The following is a 15,904-nucleotide window of genomic DNA, read 5'->3' on the forward strand; positions in this document are numbered from 1 at the left end:
TAAGTAAGAGCTGAATCCCACCGGTGGAATTTGAGAAGAAGTTTGAAATAGGTGTTGTTCATGAAAACAATGATTGCGCAATCATGTTACGAAATGGCCGTCATTGCTGCCATGTCAAAGTTTTTACGAGGCCGAAAAAAACAACAACACTTTGTTTGCCCTCCTTCCTTAACATTCTCACAAATTTCCAGCTCAATGACACCAGTGGAACTGGAGAATAAGTTTAAAATGTGTTTTTTAAGATTGCGGATATGGTGGCCATCTTGGATTTCAGACCAATCTAAAAAATAACAATACTTGGTCAGGATCATCTCAGGAACATTTCAGGCAAGTTTCAGCCCAACAGCACTGGTGGAACTTGAGAAGAAGTTTAAAATGTGTTTTTCAAGATGGCGGTTATGGCGGCCATCTTGGATTTTGGACCGACCCGAAAAATAACAACACTTGGTCAGGATCTTCTCAGGATCATTTCTGGCAAGTTTCAAGCCCAACAGCACTGGTGGAACTTGAGAAGAAGTTTAAAATGTGTTTTTCAAGATGGCGGCTATGGCGGCCATCTTGGATTTCGGACCGACCCGAAAAATAACAACACTTGGTCGCAATCATATCAGGATCATTTCAGGCAAGTTTCAGCTCAATAGCACTGTTGGAACTTGAGAAGAAGTTTAAAATGTATTTTTCAAGATGGCGGCTATGGCGGCCATCTTGGATTTTGGACCGACCCGAAAAATAACAACACTTGGTCAGGATCATCTCAGGATCATTTCTGGCAAGTTTCAGCCCAACAGCACTGGTGGAACTTGAGAAGAAGTTTAAAATGTGTTTTTCAAGATGGCGGCTATGGCGGCCATCTTGGATTTCGGACCGACCCGAAAAATAACAACACTTGGTCGCAATCATATCAGGATCATTTCAGGCAAGTTTCAGCTCAATAGCACTGGTGGAACTTGAGAAGAAGTTTAAAATGTGTTTTTCAAGATGGCGGTTATGGCGGCCATGTTGGAATTTGGAACGACCCGAAAAATAACAACACTTGGTCGGGATCATCTCAGGATCATTTCTGGCAAGTTTCAGCCCAACAGCACTGGTGGAACTTGAGAAGAAGTTTAAAATGTGTTTTTCAAGATGGCGGCTATGGCGGCCATCTTGGATTTCGGACCCACCCGAAAAATAACAACACTTGGTCGCAATCATATCAGGATCATTTCAGGCAAGTTTCAGCTCAATAGCACTGGTGGAACTTGAGAAGAAGTTTAAAATGTGTTTTTCAAGATGGCGGCTATGGCGGCCATCTTGGATTTCGGACCGACCCAAAAAATAACAACACTTGGTCGGGATCATCTCAGGATCATTTCTGGCAAGTTTCAGCCCAGCAGCACTGGTAGAACTTGAGAAGAAGTTTAAAATGTGTTTTCAAAATGGTGGCTATGGCGGCCATCTTGGATTTCAGACTGACCCGAAAAATAACAACACTTGGTCAGGACCATCTCAGGATCATTTCAGGCAAGTTTCAGCTTAATCCCACTGGTGGAACTTGAGAAGAAGATTGAAATGTGAAAAGTTTACGCACGGCGCACGGCGCACGGCAGACGGCGGACGGCGCACGACGACGGACGAAGCATGATGACTATAGGTCATCCTGACCCTTCGGGTCAGATGCCCTAAAAACCCAGATGATGATTATTGTATCTTTAGATCTGCTCACTACCAACTGGATTCTCTCTCCAACATGTTTGTGGTAGCTAATGAACAGGGTTTTTTGGAACGTTTGTGTGATGGATTTGCTGAATACATGAAGAAGAACTAGAACTTATATCAAGCTAGTCCTTGTATTTTATATATAGATCTAGGACTTATTGCTGTTTGTTTTTGCGCCCATTAATGACATTTAACGGGAGCATACAATTATGTTATGGTGTCCGTCTGTCTTATTATGCCCCGATTCGATGAAGTGGGGGTATATATAGTGTTGACTTTGTCCGTCTGTCCGATCGTCCATTCGAAAGGTTTCTAGAGCATATATATATCTCCCATACTATTTCACCTACGGTTATAATGAATCTTGGTTTAAAGGAAGATATTTGTAAGGCGCTGTGTCGCATAAACCATAACTATATAGTTGACTGTGACCTTTACTTTGTCTATAGATGCATAATGTTACTGCCTAAAAGGTTTCTGGAGCAAATCTCCTGTACTATTTTTCCTATGGCAGGGCTTTTTCTGAGGGTGCTTTGGGGCTGTTAATGGGCCCTATTCCCAATCATTTCATATAAGTCAAATTCCTAAAATTTGCAGTTTACTCCTGAAAAAATCTTTTCCATTCACAAATTGTTTTTCCATTCACCAATTTTCTTCCCAAAATAAGACAAAAAGGCTCCATTCCAAACTGGTGAGAAAAAGCCCTTTACGGTATATTTGTTAAAAAGCAAATTGCAGTGATTCAGATTGGACCCTCTTCTTTTAAGACAGTGGGCCTAAATTCTTATTTTGTCTTAGGTCATTATGTCCTAAATGAGAGAAAAAAATTGAGCCATGCCTTTAGGGTGATGAATTGATTAATAAGAATGACAAAATAGTAAGATTCCAGAAAACTTTATTCAGACTTCAGACTGACACTTTAGAGTTATTTTAACTGAACATTTTCCTTTTATTTACTTTATTTCAGACCGACTGTCACTTTACAGTTATTTAATTAAGTTTAATTAATGTATGCAATCCAGCAAAACAGAGAATACATTTAAGCAATGAATAGGGCTTCGTTTATTAAGTTTGTCAGCAATAGCAATGTCTGTTATATAGGACCATAACAACATTTGCTAAAACATTCATTACTTATGTTATTCATATATTATTCATTTGTTTGGATATATTCAGTCTCCAAGCGTCATTTTCATGGAGTTCTTGGAACAACAAAGTCAGTTCAGATCAATGATGTCACATAACCATTACAGACCAAATGTTGTTATAGTCTTGACAACACATATTGTATGCTCTTAATGCCTTGCAATGGGAATATGCAGAGCAAATGTAAATATTGTATCATGATTGTCGAAACTTCATTTTGCAGGAGATCTCAAGCAATGCCGTTCTGGCAGGCCTGTACAACTATTTTTATAATTAACAAATTACCTTGTCTGCAAATGCTGTGCCGCTCAGATCAAAATTTCACAGAAGTCTACCAACAGTTTTTCCATATTTTCATGGAAATCATTTCCAATACGCGGGAAAAATTCCACAGAATCTCCGTGGAAATTCCACGGAATCTCCGTGGAAATTCCACGGAATCTCCGTGGAAATTCCACGGAATTCACAGATAATCTCCGCGAAGATCTGACAACATTTTCCACAGAGGTTCTCTTTTTTCTCCGCGGAATCTCCGTGGAAATATTTCAAATACTCCGCGGAGAAAAATTCCACGGAATCTCCATGAAATCTCTGTGGAAATTCCACGGAATTCAATGAGAATCTCCGCAGAGATCTGACAACATTTTCCAGGGAGTAGGTTCTCATTTTTCATTTTTTTTTCTCCACGGAATCTCTGTGGAAATCATTTCCACTACTCCGCGGAGAAAAATTCCACGGAATTCACGGAGATTTTTCAACTGGGTACAATTTCCGATAACTTTGGTTATATTTTTTTAGGTTTCTGTTGTTTAAAAGTGAATTGAAATTCATACTATGGGATACGTAGCATATTTTAAGCATCGAAATGGCTCAAAAGGGCCTATCTGGACTTGGTTAACATTTTGGTGCAAGTGTTGAAAAATTGTATAACTATTGCATCACTAATATTTTTAGATTTTTATTTTTTTCAGTTACAATTGTTTTACAGTGAATGGACAATCATATTATTTGAAATATAGTGAAATTTACACATGGAAAAGGACCCATCTGAACTTGGTTAAAGTTTTAATGCATTAGTGTTGAAATATTGTATTACCATACAATTTTAGTTATTGATGTTTTACACTGAATAAAGAATCTTCCTAAAGGGATATGTAGCAAATATTAAGCACCAGTCTGGACTTATCACTTCATGAAGTATTTTACTGTTCTACAATTACAGTATCAAGGAACAGAGTTTTATTTTCATGATTTAACATGTGGGCAATAGGCGAACTTATGGTGTCATCATACAACTCTTTTTTTAGTTATTATTCTAGTCTAATAGAAATGGAATGTTTAAACACAACTGATCGCTATGGTTTGTAAAATGTGACCTTGTTTTTATTTTTATTAGCCCACCATCTGATGATGGTGGGATATTCAAATCACCTGGCGTCCGTGGTCCGTATTCTGTCATTCCGTCCGTCCGTAAACAATTCTTGTTACCGCTATTTCTCATAAAGTACTGTACGCATCTTTCTAAAATTTGACATGTAGTATCCCATTGGCCTCTAGAACTGGCATGTCTGTAAATGATCTGCCAAAATTAGGTATTTTATTTTATGTCAAAAAGATTCATTTCACCCTCTCATGAAGCCCATAAAGGGTGCAAAAGGGGGCTCAATATGGTAAGTTGTATTTTGATCAAGTGGATGGATTACAATGACCATATATCAGGTGAGCGCCTTAAGGCCCCTTAGGCCTCTTCTTATGAAAAGTTGTTGATAGTTTTGTTGGCTTATCAATTTGTATGGAAATGAATTTTTCTTGAATAATTAAAAGCAATATGAAGTTAAAATGTTTCTCATTTATGTTTTGATAGGATTATTCCAGTGAAAAATCTACCTGACCAGGGGACTCCTACTTCTACATGCGGTGGGTTAGTATAGGACTGGCTAAATATAACTACAATACAGATTTCTTAGGTGGTGTCAAATAGTTTTTAAAGTTGGAGTCTCAGGGTAAGAAAGATATTTTACTGGAATAGCCCATACCTATTTCCAAGCCTAAAATTAATTAAATTTAATATTTGCTGAGTATTTTTGTGAAAATTTATCGTATTCATTGCTTATCAAGTATCTCATTCTTGTTTTACCATGATCTGACCATGTTTTCAGCATATCTGGACCATGGTCTGACCATGGTTTGACATGTTTTCACTGCTTTTGACCATGGTCAGAACATGGTTTGACCATGGTTAACCATGTTTATTGACCATGATCTACTTGACCATGGTCATTGGCAATGGTGCCAATTACCAGGACCATGGTCAACTATGGTTATTTGCAAATCATTTCGCCTGGGCAATTATAGAAACAAAAACACTGGCTTATCTCATACCTTGCATGAAGATACAAACTGTAGGTGTAAACAAGGAAATTGTACAAATTTTACAACTAATATCTCCCTACTGTGAATCCTGACCCACAGCCTCTTGGGATATCTCCGCAAAAAAAATCCACCAATTGTAATCTCCCACAAAGCGCGTTTGCAGGATATGCATAAAATTATTTATGTTCTTCATTTGAAGGGATAGACAATGTTGATAATTCTTGAATTTGAACAGATCATATGAATGTGTGTACATGAACCAGGAAAGATTTGTTGGTCAGTATAAATTCATTTTTGTTTCAAAAGATTGTATGTTCCTTTCAGTGACAGTGAAATAATACCAGGCCTCTAGAACTGGCATGTCTGTAAATGATCTGCCAAAATTAGGTATTTTATTTTATGTCAAAAAGATTCATTTCACCCTCTCATGAAGCCCATAAAGGGTGCAAAAGGGGGCCCAATATGGTAAGTTGTATTTTGATCAAGTGGATGGATTACAATGACCATATATCAGGTGAGCGCCTTAAGGCCCCTTAGGCCTCTTCTTATGAAAAGTTGTTGATAGTTTTGTTGGCTTATCAATTTGTATGGAAATGAATTTTTCTTGAATAATTAAAAGCAATATGAAGTTAAAATGTTTCTCATTTATGTTTTGATAGGATTATTCCAGTGAAAAATCTACCTGACCAGGGGACTCCTACTTCTACATGCGGTGGGTTAGTATAGGACTGGCTAAATATAACTACAATACAGATTTCTTAGGTGGTGTCAAATAGTTTTTAAAGTTGGAGTCTCAGGGTAAGAAAGATATTTTACTGGAATAGCCCATACCTATTTCCAAGCCTAAAATTAATTAAATTTAATATTTGCTGAGTATTTTTGTGAAAATTTATCGTATTCATTGCTTATCAAGTATCTCATTCTTGTTTTACCATGATCTGACCATGTTTTCAGCATATCTGGACCATGGTCTGACCATGGTTTGACATGTTTTCACTGCTTTTGACCATGGTCAGAACATGGTTTGACCATGGTTAACCATGTTTATTGACCATGATCTACTTGACCATGGTCATTGGCAATGGTGCCAATTACCAGGACCATGGTCGACCATGGTTATTTGCAAATCATTTCGCCTGGGCAATTATAAAAACAAAAACACTGGCTTATCTCATATCTTGCATGAAGATACAAACTGTAGGTGTAAACAAGGAAATTGTACAAATTTTACAACTAATATCTCCCTACTGTGAATCCTGACCCACAGCCTCTTGGGATATGTCCGCAAAAAAAATCCACCAATTGTAATCTCCCACAAAGCGCGTTTGCAGGATATGCATAAAATTATTGATGTTCTTCATTTGAAGGGATAGACAATGTTGATAATTCTTGAATTTGAACAGATCATATGAATGTGTGTACATGAACCAGGAAAGATTTGTTGGTCAGTATAAATTCATTTTTGTTTCAAAAGATTGTATGTTCCTTTCAGTGACAGTGAAAGAATAACAAGACTCGAGGAAGAACTAGAGAGCATAAGAGCGCAAATTTGGGCCATAAAGAAAATTGTTAAAGGTCTTAAAACCTCCCCTGAGCCAGACGCAGATGCGGAACTGGAAGTAATTGTAAATCAGTCGCCAACTCCTTTGCATGCAATTGGATTGCTTGCTCTGAAATTGTATAGTACTAATGAGCTGATAAATAATTCTGTAACTGGAAAACGAACATCAAAATGTTCAACAGGAGTGTTAAGAAGCAAGCAGAAATTAACACTTGATTCACGTCAGTGATTCTATTACACACTTAAAGGTCAATTCATTGTACATTGATAATTACCAATGTGAGCTTTGATACAGTGTAAATTAACTCAACAGTTTTAATTCAGGAAATTGAGTCTTATGAATATACAAGAAGGGTTCATGAATGTGTCATGAATGTTTAATTCATGAGTATTCATCATAGTTTTAAGTTCATGAATATTCATGAAGGGTTCGTGAATACTTATTTCATTCATGAGTATTCATCATAGTTTTAAGTTCATGAATATTCATTAATGTTCATGAATTATTTCATTCAAGAGTATTCATCATAGTTTTAAGTTCATGAATATTCATGAAGAGTTCATGAATTATCATGTATGGAAAAGTTCATGACCATTCATGAACTATGATGATTTCATGAATTCATGAATCTTCATGAACATAATTTCAAAAAAAATATTCATGAAGTTTTAAGTTCATGAATTTCATGAAAATGTTCATGAACAAATCAAGAATATTCATGAACTAAGTTCATGAATAATTCATGAACTATTCATGAATGTTCATGAATTATTAATAATTGTTTCGCAGGGGTTGTCTTGCAGAACTAGCATAGTTGGGGGACTCGCTATATGGAGTCCAGGTTCCTAGGAAGAGGCTACAACATTGTGAAATGGCCTCATCTAAGATAGACAAATTGGCATTAACTCTTCTAGAACTTAGTTACTAAAGATGGATGTGCTAACTTGTCTATTTATGGACAGGCCAAGGGGAAAGTTGCTTTGGCCCAAGCAAAGAGAAAGGCATTGAGAAGTAAGTGTTCATTTTCACATGTTTTTCAAGTTTTCTTACAAATCAGTCACTAGAATGATTTCATGAATTGTTTTGATTTCTAAGTAAATGAAGTTGCATCACTTTATAGGGAGCTTAAGATATATAGATAATACTCTAAACAAGAGATCCCAGAGGGATCTTGGCGCCCACCATTGAATGATCTTCATAGGTTCCATGTCAGATTGATCTTTTCTCTACTTTTCCCTTCATTTTACTAATCTGTGCAAATTGAGACATCCCTCCAGTACTTTTCAAACAAGGGAATCCTAGCTATATAAACCAGAGGGATCTTGGCGCCCACCATTGAATGATCTTCATAGGTTCCATGTCAGATTGATCTTTTCTCTACTTTTCCCTTCTTCTAAGTCTTACTAATCCTAATCTGTGTAAATACAGAAACAGCCCTCTATAGCTAGTACTTTTCAAACAAGGGGAAGCTATATATAAAATTTAAGATTTAGCGATAATGGCTGTCTGTCGACCATGTTTTTGGATTGGTCCCAATATGCAAAACTAGGCACTGAGGGGAACCTACATATGAAATTTGAGAAAGATCCCTTGAGTGCTTTCTGAGAAATAGCGATAACAAACTTCAATTGTCAAAATCCAAGATGGCTGCCTGTCGGCCATGTTGTTTTCTGATTAGTTTGAAAATGCAATATGCATAACTAGGCACCAAGGGGAACCTACATATGAAATTTGAGAAAGATCCCTTCAGTACTTTCTGAGAAATAGCGATAACAAACTTCAATTGTCAATATCCAAGATGGCTACCTGTCGGCCATGTTGTTTTCTGATTGGTCTCAAAATGCAATATGCATAACAAGGCACTGAGGGGAACGTATGTATGAAATTTGAGAAAGATCCCTTCATTACTTTCTGAGAAATAGCGATAACAAACTTCAATTGTCAAAATCCAAGATGGCTGCCTGTTGGCCATGTTGTTTTCCGATTGGTCTCAAAATGCAATAGGCATAACTAGGCACCAAGAGGAACCTACATATGAAATTTGAGAAAGATCCCTTCAGTACTTTCTGAGAAATAGCGATAACAAACTTCAATTGTCAAAATCCAAGATGGCTGCCTGTCGGCCATGTTGTTTTCCGATTGGTCTCAAAATGCAATATGCATAACTAGGCACCAAGTGGAACCTACATATGAAATTTGAGAAAGATCCCTTCAGTACTTTCTGAGAAATAGCGATAACAAACTTCAATTGTCAAAATCCAAGATGGCTGCCTGTCGGCCATGTTGTTTTCTGATTGGTCTCAAAATGCAATATGCATAACTAGGCACCAAGAGGAACCTACATATGATATTTTGAGAAAGATCCCTTCAGTACTTTCTGAGAAATAGCGATAACAAACTTCAATTGTCAAAATCCAAGATGGCTGCCTGTCGGCCATGTTGTTTACCGATTGGTCTCAAAATACAATATGCATAACTAGGCACTAAGGGGAACCTACATATGAAATTTGAGAAAGATCCCTTGAGCACTTTCTGAGAAATAGCGATAACAAACTTCAATTGTCAAAATCCAAGATGGCTGCCTGTCGGCCATGTTGTCTTCCGATTGGTCTCAAAATGCAATATGCATAACTAGGCACCAAGGGGAACCTACATATGAAATTTGAGGAAGATCCCTTCAGTACTTTTTGAGGATTAGCGATAACAAGAATTGTTTACGGACGGACGGAGGGACGGACGGACGGAGGGACGGACGGACCACGGACCACGGACGCAGGGCGATTTGAATAGCCCACCATCTGATGATGGTGGGCTAAAAATTAGCAATCATTCTACTGTAGTAATACACGTCAAAGAAAACTAAACTAAATGAAGCGCATTTTGTATCTTGCTCTTTATTGGTTTGTAGGTCACATCTTTAAGATTTTTTAAGGTTTTTTTTTCAGTTGATAGGATACGGACAATACATGATCCTTATTATTTAGACTGGGATCGCAGTGGGATTAAGACTTGGATCCCGGTGGGATTTAGACTGGGATCCCGGTGGGATTTAGACTGGGATCCCGGTGGGATTAAGACTGGGATCCCGGTGGGATTTAGACTGGGATCCCGGTGGGATTAAGACTGGGATCCCGGTGGGATTTAGACTGGGATCCCGTTGGGATTAAGACTGGGATCCCGGTGGGATTTAGACTGCCCGGCTGTACATTTTCCGAGGTTATGGTTGAAATCCAAGGTTTCCCTTGGAATTACCTTAGAAAAACCTTGGAAAATACAAATGTCCGAGGTTTTCCTTGGAAACTGCATTACCTCGGACAAAAAACCTCGGCTATGGCAAACAAAAACTCGGACTTTTTTAGGGTGACTTCGGAAATAACTCGGACAATCAAAATTATTCTAAGTGACCTCGGAAATAACTCGGACAATCAAAATTATTCTAAGTGACCTTGGTAATAACTCGGACCATCAAAAATTATTCTAAGTCCATTTTGGAAATGAATAATTTTGAACAGAGTGGCAATGGACTTAGTAATTATTCTGATCTATGTACTTTGTGTGTCATTATCATCATTTATGTATTATCAGTTTCTTCTTAAAAGAAAACACTTGATCATCACCGGTTTTTGAGTTGTAGCATAACTTAACTTAAACATACACTTTTGATATTATTATATACAAATTCAATGATCAGTCTCTCTCAAAATGATTGGGAAACAGGGATCCATAAAGGGCATCTCGATTCTTGACGATGATCATAGGTTCTTTCAATGAAGTACACTTCAGAACAATTCTCCTGCTGTAAAAGAAAGAAAATATCACTTGCACTCATCTGACATTGAATATTAGGATAATAAATCATTAAATATGATTGGGTAATGTGATGGTGCAGTGGATAACACACTTGCCTTTCACCAAGGTGGCAGGCCGAATTCAATTCCCCAATCAGACATGAAAAGGTATGGAGGCACCTGCCCAAACGAGTGGGTTTCCTCCAGGTACTCTGGTTTCCTCCCACACAGACCTTTTGTGCAATAACATTCGGTCCAACAAGAGTGATTAATTTAAGTTGTATAACTTGCTTCATAATTCTTTTAAAAAGTCTTTTTTTTTTAAAGATATGATTAACTGACTTATTTAATTGTACATGTCTCAATTGTCAATAACCAATTACAAATACAATGCAAATCCATGTAGAACTTTTAAATTGATCACCACTAGAGCAAAATCTGTAGTTTTTTAAATTAAGAACATAACAATAGGTTCACATTAAATGAAAAAGAAAAGAAAAGCAGAAACAGAACTTTTCAATTAATTACCTGTATTCAAGGCGTTTCATATGAGAAATATATCCCTCCAATACACTTTCCATTTCTCTCATGAGTTTCCCAACAGCAAAAACCTGTTTTGAACTCTTGTGCAACAAAAACTGTTCAATTTCGATGCCAACTTCTCCATCTTTGGTTGTGGATTCCAAAGCAACAGTATAAGAATTCTGCTTTTTTACCTTGGAACATGATGTACTGTACAGATAGAATCCATTTCTGATCACCTTTGCAACCTTCATAAATGATTCCTCACTTACATCACCTGTCAGATGTTGCAGCTGCTCTTTGACAAATGGCTCAAAATGTGATTCTATTACTGTACATTTTACAGTTCTGCATTGATAGGCCTCCTCTCCAAGAGAACGCTGTCCTTTGCCTTCAAACATGCTCCTTACAAAATCCTTAGCCACACCTTCACCAATGTGATGTTCTGTTTGCATTACTCTCTTCTGAGCCTGAAAGTTCCAAAAAACTTGACGACAAACATTTCCTGTTCCATGGATATTTTTCTTCATCTCTCCATTGAAAGACTCGAAAGGGAAACAAGACCAACACCAAATGGGTCCCCACTGTCTCACATTGTCAAGCATATGAAGTAAGTTGTGCATATTCCAACTCATTATGTTTGGTCCATACAGATCAGAGGCAGTTGATGTGAAGAATTTGAGGAGTGTTTCCGCTCTCTTCATTTGTGACGCAGTTATCCCCTCCGACAACAAAATGTAGATAGCCTCAACAAGAGAGCTGTAGTGTTTCAGGTAAATCAGTTTCAGTTTTCCTTTCAAGCAAGGTACAGAATAAAACAGAAGCCAGTTACGCAGTTCAGATGCTTTCCAATGATTGTAGGTGTTTGTCAGAATTCTTGGTAGTCTATGAATTACATGAGGGGGGCAAGTTTCTTTCAATAATTTGTCTATCTCTGTCATTCTGTCTCCAATATAATAATCTTCTGCCTTGTTCTTATCATCAAACCACAGAAACATTAGCTTCTTTGTGATACCCAGCAAAGTGCCATGCATGTAATCAACCATAATGTTCTTTATCAATGAGAAGTAGGGCAAGTAACTGAAGACACTAAGACCATTAAAGCCAAAATATCGTTGCCCATCCTCCTGTGCTCTTGTTGCATTCTCTTTCACACTTTCATCAGTTCTCAGAGGTGGTTTTTCTGCTCTCACTGGATAGGCACGACAAGATCCAGCTCCACTTGCTACAACTTCGCCAGGTTCTTCACAATACAAACAGCCATTCTCACCATTGTGTTGGGTCATGTTTGTGACATAAGCCCTTGCCTGCAAGTCCATTGTTGCAACAATCAGCATTGCCTTTATTGTGATCACTTGTCCTAGAATTTTAGCTGTAAGACCTGTAGTATACAAATCAAGTAAATCCAGAACGAGAGGTTTAAGGAACATATTCATTTTGGGCTTTCCTTTCCCCTGCCAGAGTCCCCAGAGCATCATATTTTTCCTTGTGAATCTTTCTTTTGCAGGGAGTTCGTTGATCAGAAGATACACTGGCCATATCTGGACACCTGAACTCTGGAATAAAGGGACTCCATCAGTGAACATAGATAAAGTGATATTGTTTTCATTGTGTAAAAGGCAGCCTGGTTGCTGTAGTTCTTTGTATGCTGTTCCAAATCTTATGTCACTCAAAGTTTCATGAGATGCAGGTGCACCCTTCATATCACAGATCTTTTCCCAAATACCATTCCTTAGAACGATTTCTTCAAGTTGTGTTTTCAGATTGCTTGTTACAAAATATTTTCTTGATTCTAAATCTGACTTGCGTCCATTACATCCAGGTGTTTGACAGGTATCTTCATCGTCTGAGAATAACTTCTTGCAGCAATCACAATACAACTGAAATTTCACATAATCTGAACTGAAACCACATTTTTTCTTCAGTTCATATAAGCTTCTCTCTGCAGTGTTGTCTGCTGGAAGATGCATTTAAATTAGTTTTAACAAATCTTTGATTGCCATATCTGACAAATTGTACCTTGCAGCATATGCAGTTGTAGCAAGAACGTGTTCATTGGTAGTAATATCACTGTTATAACTTGAAGAGGAGGCAGGCAGTGCATAGAGTGGAGAATCCTGGATGACCGGTGTACTCTGTGACAGCTGCTGATCATGTGACACACCACTATCATTAGGGCACATTTCCTGGTTTTCTCCTGAACTACAATTATTGTGTTCTGAATCATTAACAACATATTTGACAATGAAACCTGGATCCGATGCTTCTTCATTATCTATGTCCATATCTTCCATCATGTCAAAGCTTTCCATTCCATCCAAAACATCACTGCTAGTAGAGTTTGTTGCAGTAGCTGAAGTTGAAGAGTGGAAGTTTCCTCTTTGATGTTTTGATACTGACCTGTAAATAAATAAAACAAATTTGTATATAAATAAAATCCATTGTTAGATTGATATATAAAAAATGAACTATTATTTCAATGTGCCATAATAGCTTCATTTTGACAAACAAGAACATGGTTTATTGGTAGTAAAATATTACTGAGTCAATTGATATTAACTTTATAATTTATTTGAGCAAATATTGTGTTATCACAATTGCAAAACCAACAGTCCTGTTTATAAAAATGATTAGCCTTGCATTGAAAATAGATACATACATGTGCATGCCAATGTAACTAACTGAGTGGAGATACATGTAAAGACTTGTTACTTTACTGGTTTTTGATATTCATAATTTTCAGCTGTAATATTTCCATATATATCACAGATACTTTTGGTATAATATTGGAATTCTTCATTTGTGATAGAACTTTTATGTGCACTCATTAGGTGCATGTACTGAAAAGGCTTTTACTTACACAATGTTTGAAATCTTACACTTACTTTATGTTGGATTTGTGTCGCCACCTAGTAGCTTTTGGCACTGGAATTGACTCATCAAGGTTGTATTCCTTGTATCTTTTTCTGACTTTGCACACTGAAAAATAAAATATGTAACATTACAATTATTATGTTGTTCATCAAAATTATTTTGTTAAATCCATCAATATCAATTATCTCACAGTAAAATCCTCCTGAATAATGTGAGAAAAGAAGATCAAAATAAGTGTTTTTTTCTTACACTTAACTCCATGTATATTAGAAAGGTGATTTTCCAATGTCTGCTTGCGACTCAAAATCTGTGAACAAGATTCTATTGGACATTTCCACTCTGAAGGAGCAACCTGGCAAGCACTCAGCGCTTCTTCATCCATTGCTGAAAAGACACAATGCAAAACTTGTATTTATGCTGAATTAAATCAAACTGGATTAACAAAAAGTAAATAATTAGAAGGAGTTAAAACATATGGCCTTTGGATGGCAGTACAAATGTGGCTTAAACATATGTACATGTATATCTTTAAAATAATGGTTTGAATTGTCACAGAATTATATAATATATTTAAATGTTGTACGCACCATTCATGAATACATTCATTCATTTGGTTTTCAAATTAAAATCGTTCAACCACTTTTGTTTGACGTCATATCAATTAAAGATGGAAATATATTAATTGATTGACGGCATCATTATTATGGATGTTTTTATACAGATAATTAATTAATGACACAAAACGTGTCACATGGCGTTTTCAGGATATAGAAACCAATTTTACTGGAGGCCGATTTCACTTGGGTAAATCGGGGCCAATTTCACGCGGGACTGTTTTGACCATACATCGCCGGCAGTGGTTAATTACCTAAATAGGCCTAGTTTGTTTTTACCGAAAAGATCGGTAGATCAACTATGTGAACATCGACAATTTATGTTTCTTCAAAATTCTTCACAATGTCAAATATACGAAAACTTACCTGGAGCCCTGAGACCGCGGATCGTGAATCGTGGTCATGGAACAGCGGGAGTTTACAGAAATTTCGTCACCAACACCAACTGTTGCAATATTTGCCATTCATGTAGAATCGACTGCTGTTGATCGCGATCGCAGAGATGCATGGAGACTACTAACTAGGTACCGATGTATTTCAAGAAACTACATAGATCTATATAGATACTAGTTGACGTTAATAATCAAAATTCGATGTAACCCAATATTCAGTCGCCGTCAGTTCCCTCCTTATTCTGAATCAATCAGTCGCTTATATAAAAGCCTCTATCCGATCAAGATCACCGGATGCGGATGCTGAAGATGAGGATCGATGGGAAGGCGCGCCCTTTTGAATGATAGTTATCGTGTCATATTACCTGCATTCGATCTCTTATTTTTAGCGTTTGTTCTCGTCATCTCTTGACAAAATGCCGATCGCACTGATGATATGGGTTAACGACGATCCCATTACAGGATCTGTAATTAGTTTAAGAGAAATTACATCGCCAAGAAAAGAATTCAGCGACTACAAAGTTGGCGATAGAGTCAAGGCTCGGCTGCCAGGATGTGGGATTTTTGAATCCGTGATTGGAAAATTAGGAGGTTGGTAAATCGTGTTTTATATCAATTGTTCAGTTGATGTGTATATGCAGTTTAGTGTAAATTTGTTTGACATGATAACCTTTTTACGCAGGCCTTGTGCCCGCCGCATTATATTTGAACCAGAAATTTATGTGGATGCGGATCGGGACATCAACAATCGATCTTTTATGTAGAAATCTACATCTAGTATTTCTTTTACCTAGAATTTAAAATTTGACCACATCGTTGACTGAAATCGTTTTTAAATATCTTTATAACAATTTGGAATTTGACTCAAAGTGAAAAATAACATTTCAAGGGCATCTTGTGGGATTCAACGCAATACTTTAATGTCATGAGCATTC

The 15,904-nt window shown here is 37.1% G+C and overlaps 1 protein-coding gene across 1 annotated transcript; it reads right to left on the reverse strand.

Annotated features, from left to right (window-relative positions):
• Nucleotides 1-10,342: 10,342 nt before the first annotated feature.
• Nucleotides 10,343-11,619, reverse strand: LOC117341881. The gene is made up of 2 exons (XM_033903741.1): nucleotides 11,096-11,619; nucleotides 10,343-10,575 (listed from the first exon to the last, which is right to left on the reverse strand). The coding sequence occupies exons 1-2, from the start codon at nucleotides 11,617-11,619 to the stop codon at nucleotides 10,467-10,469; spliced, it is 633 nt and encodes a 210-aa protein (XP_033759632.1). The 3' UTR covers nucleotides 10,343-10,466.
• Between the last annotated feature and the right edge of the window lie 4,285 nt (nucleotides 11,620-15,904).

The sequence above is a fragment of the Pecten maximus genome, chromosome 14 (assembly GCF_902652985.1).
Source record: "Pecten maximus chromosome 14, xPecMax1.1, whole genome shotgun sequence".
Taxonomy (NCBI): Eukaryota; Metazoa; Mollusca; class Bivalvia; order Pectinida; family Pectinidae; genus Pecten; species Pecten maximus.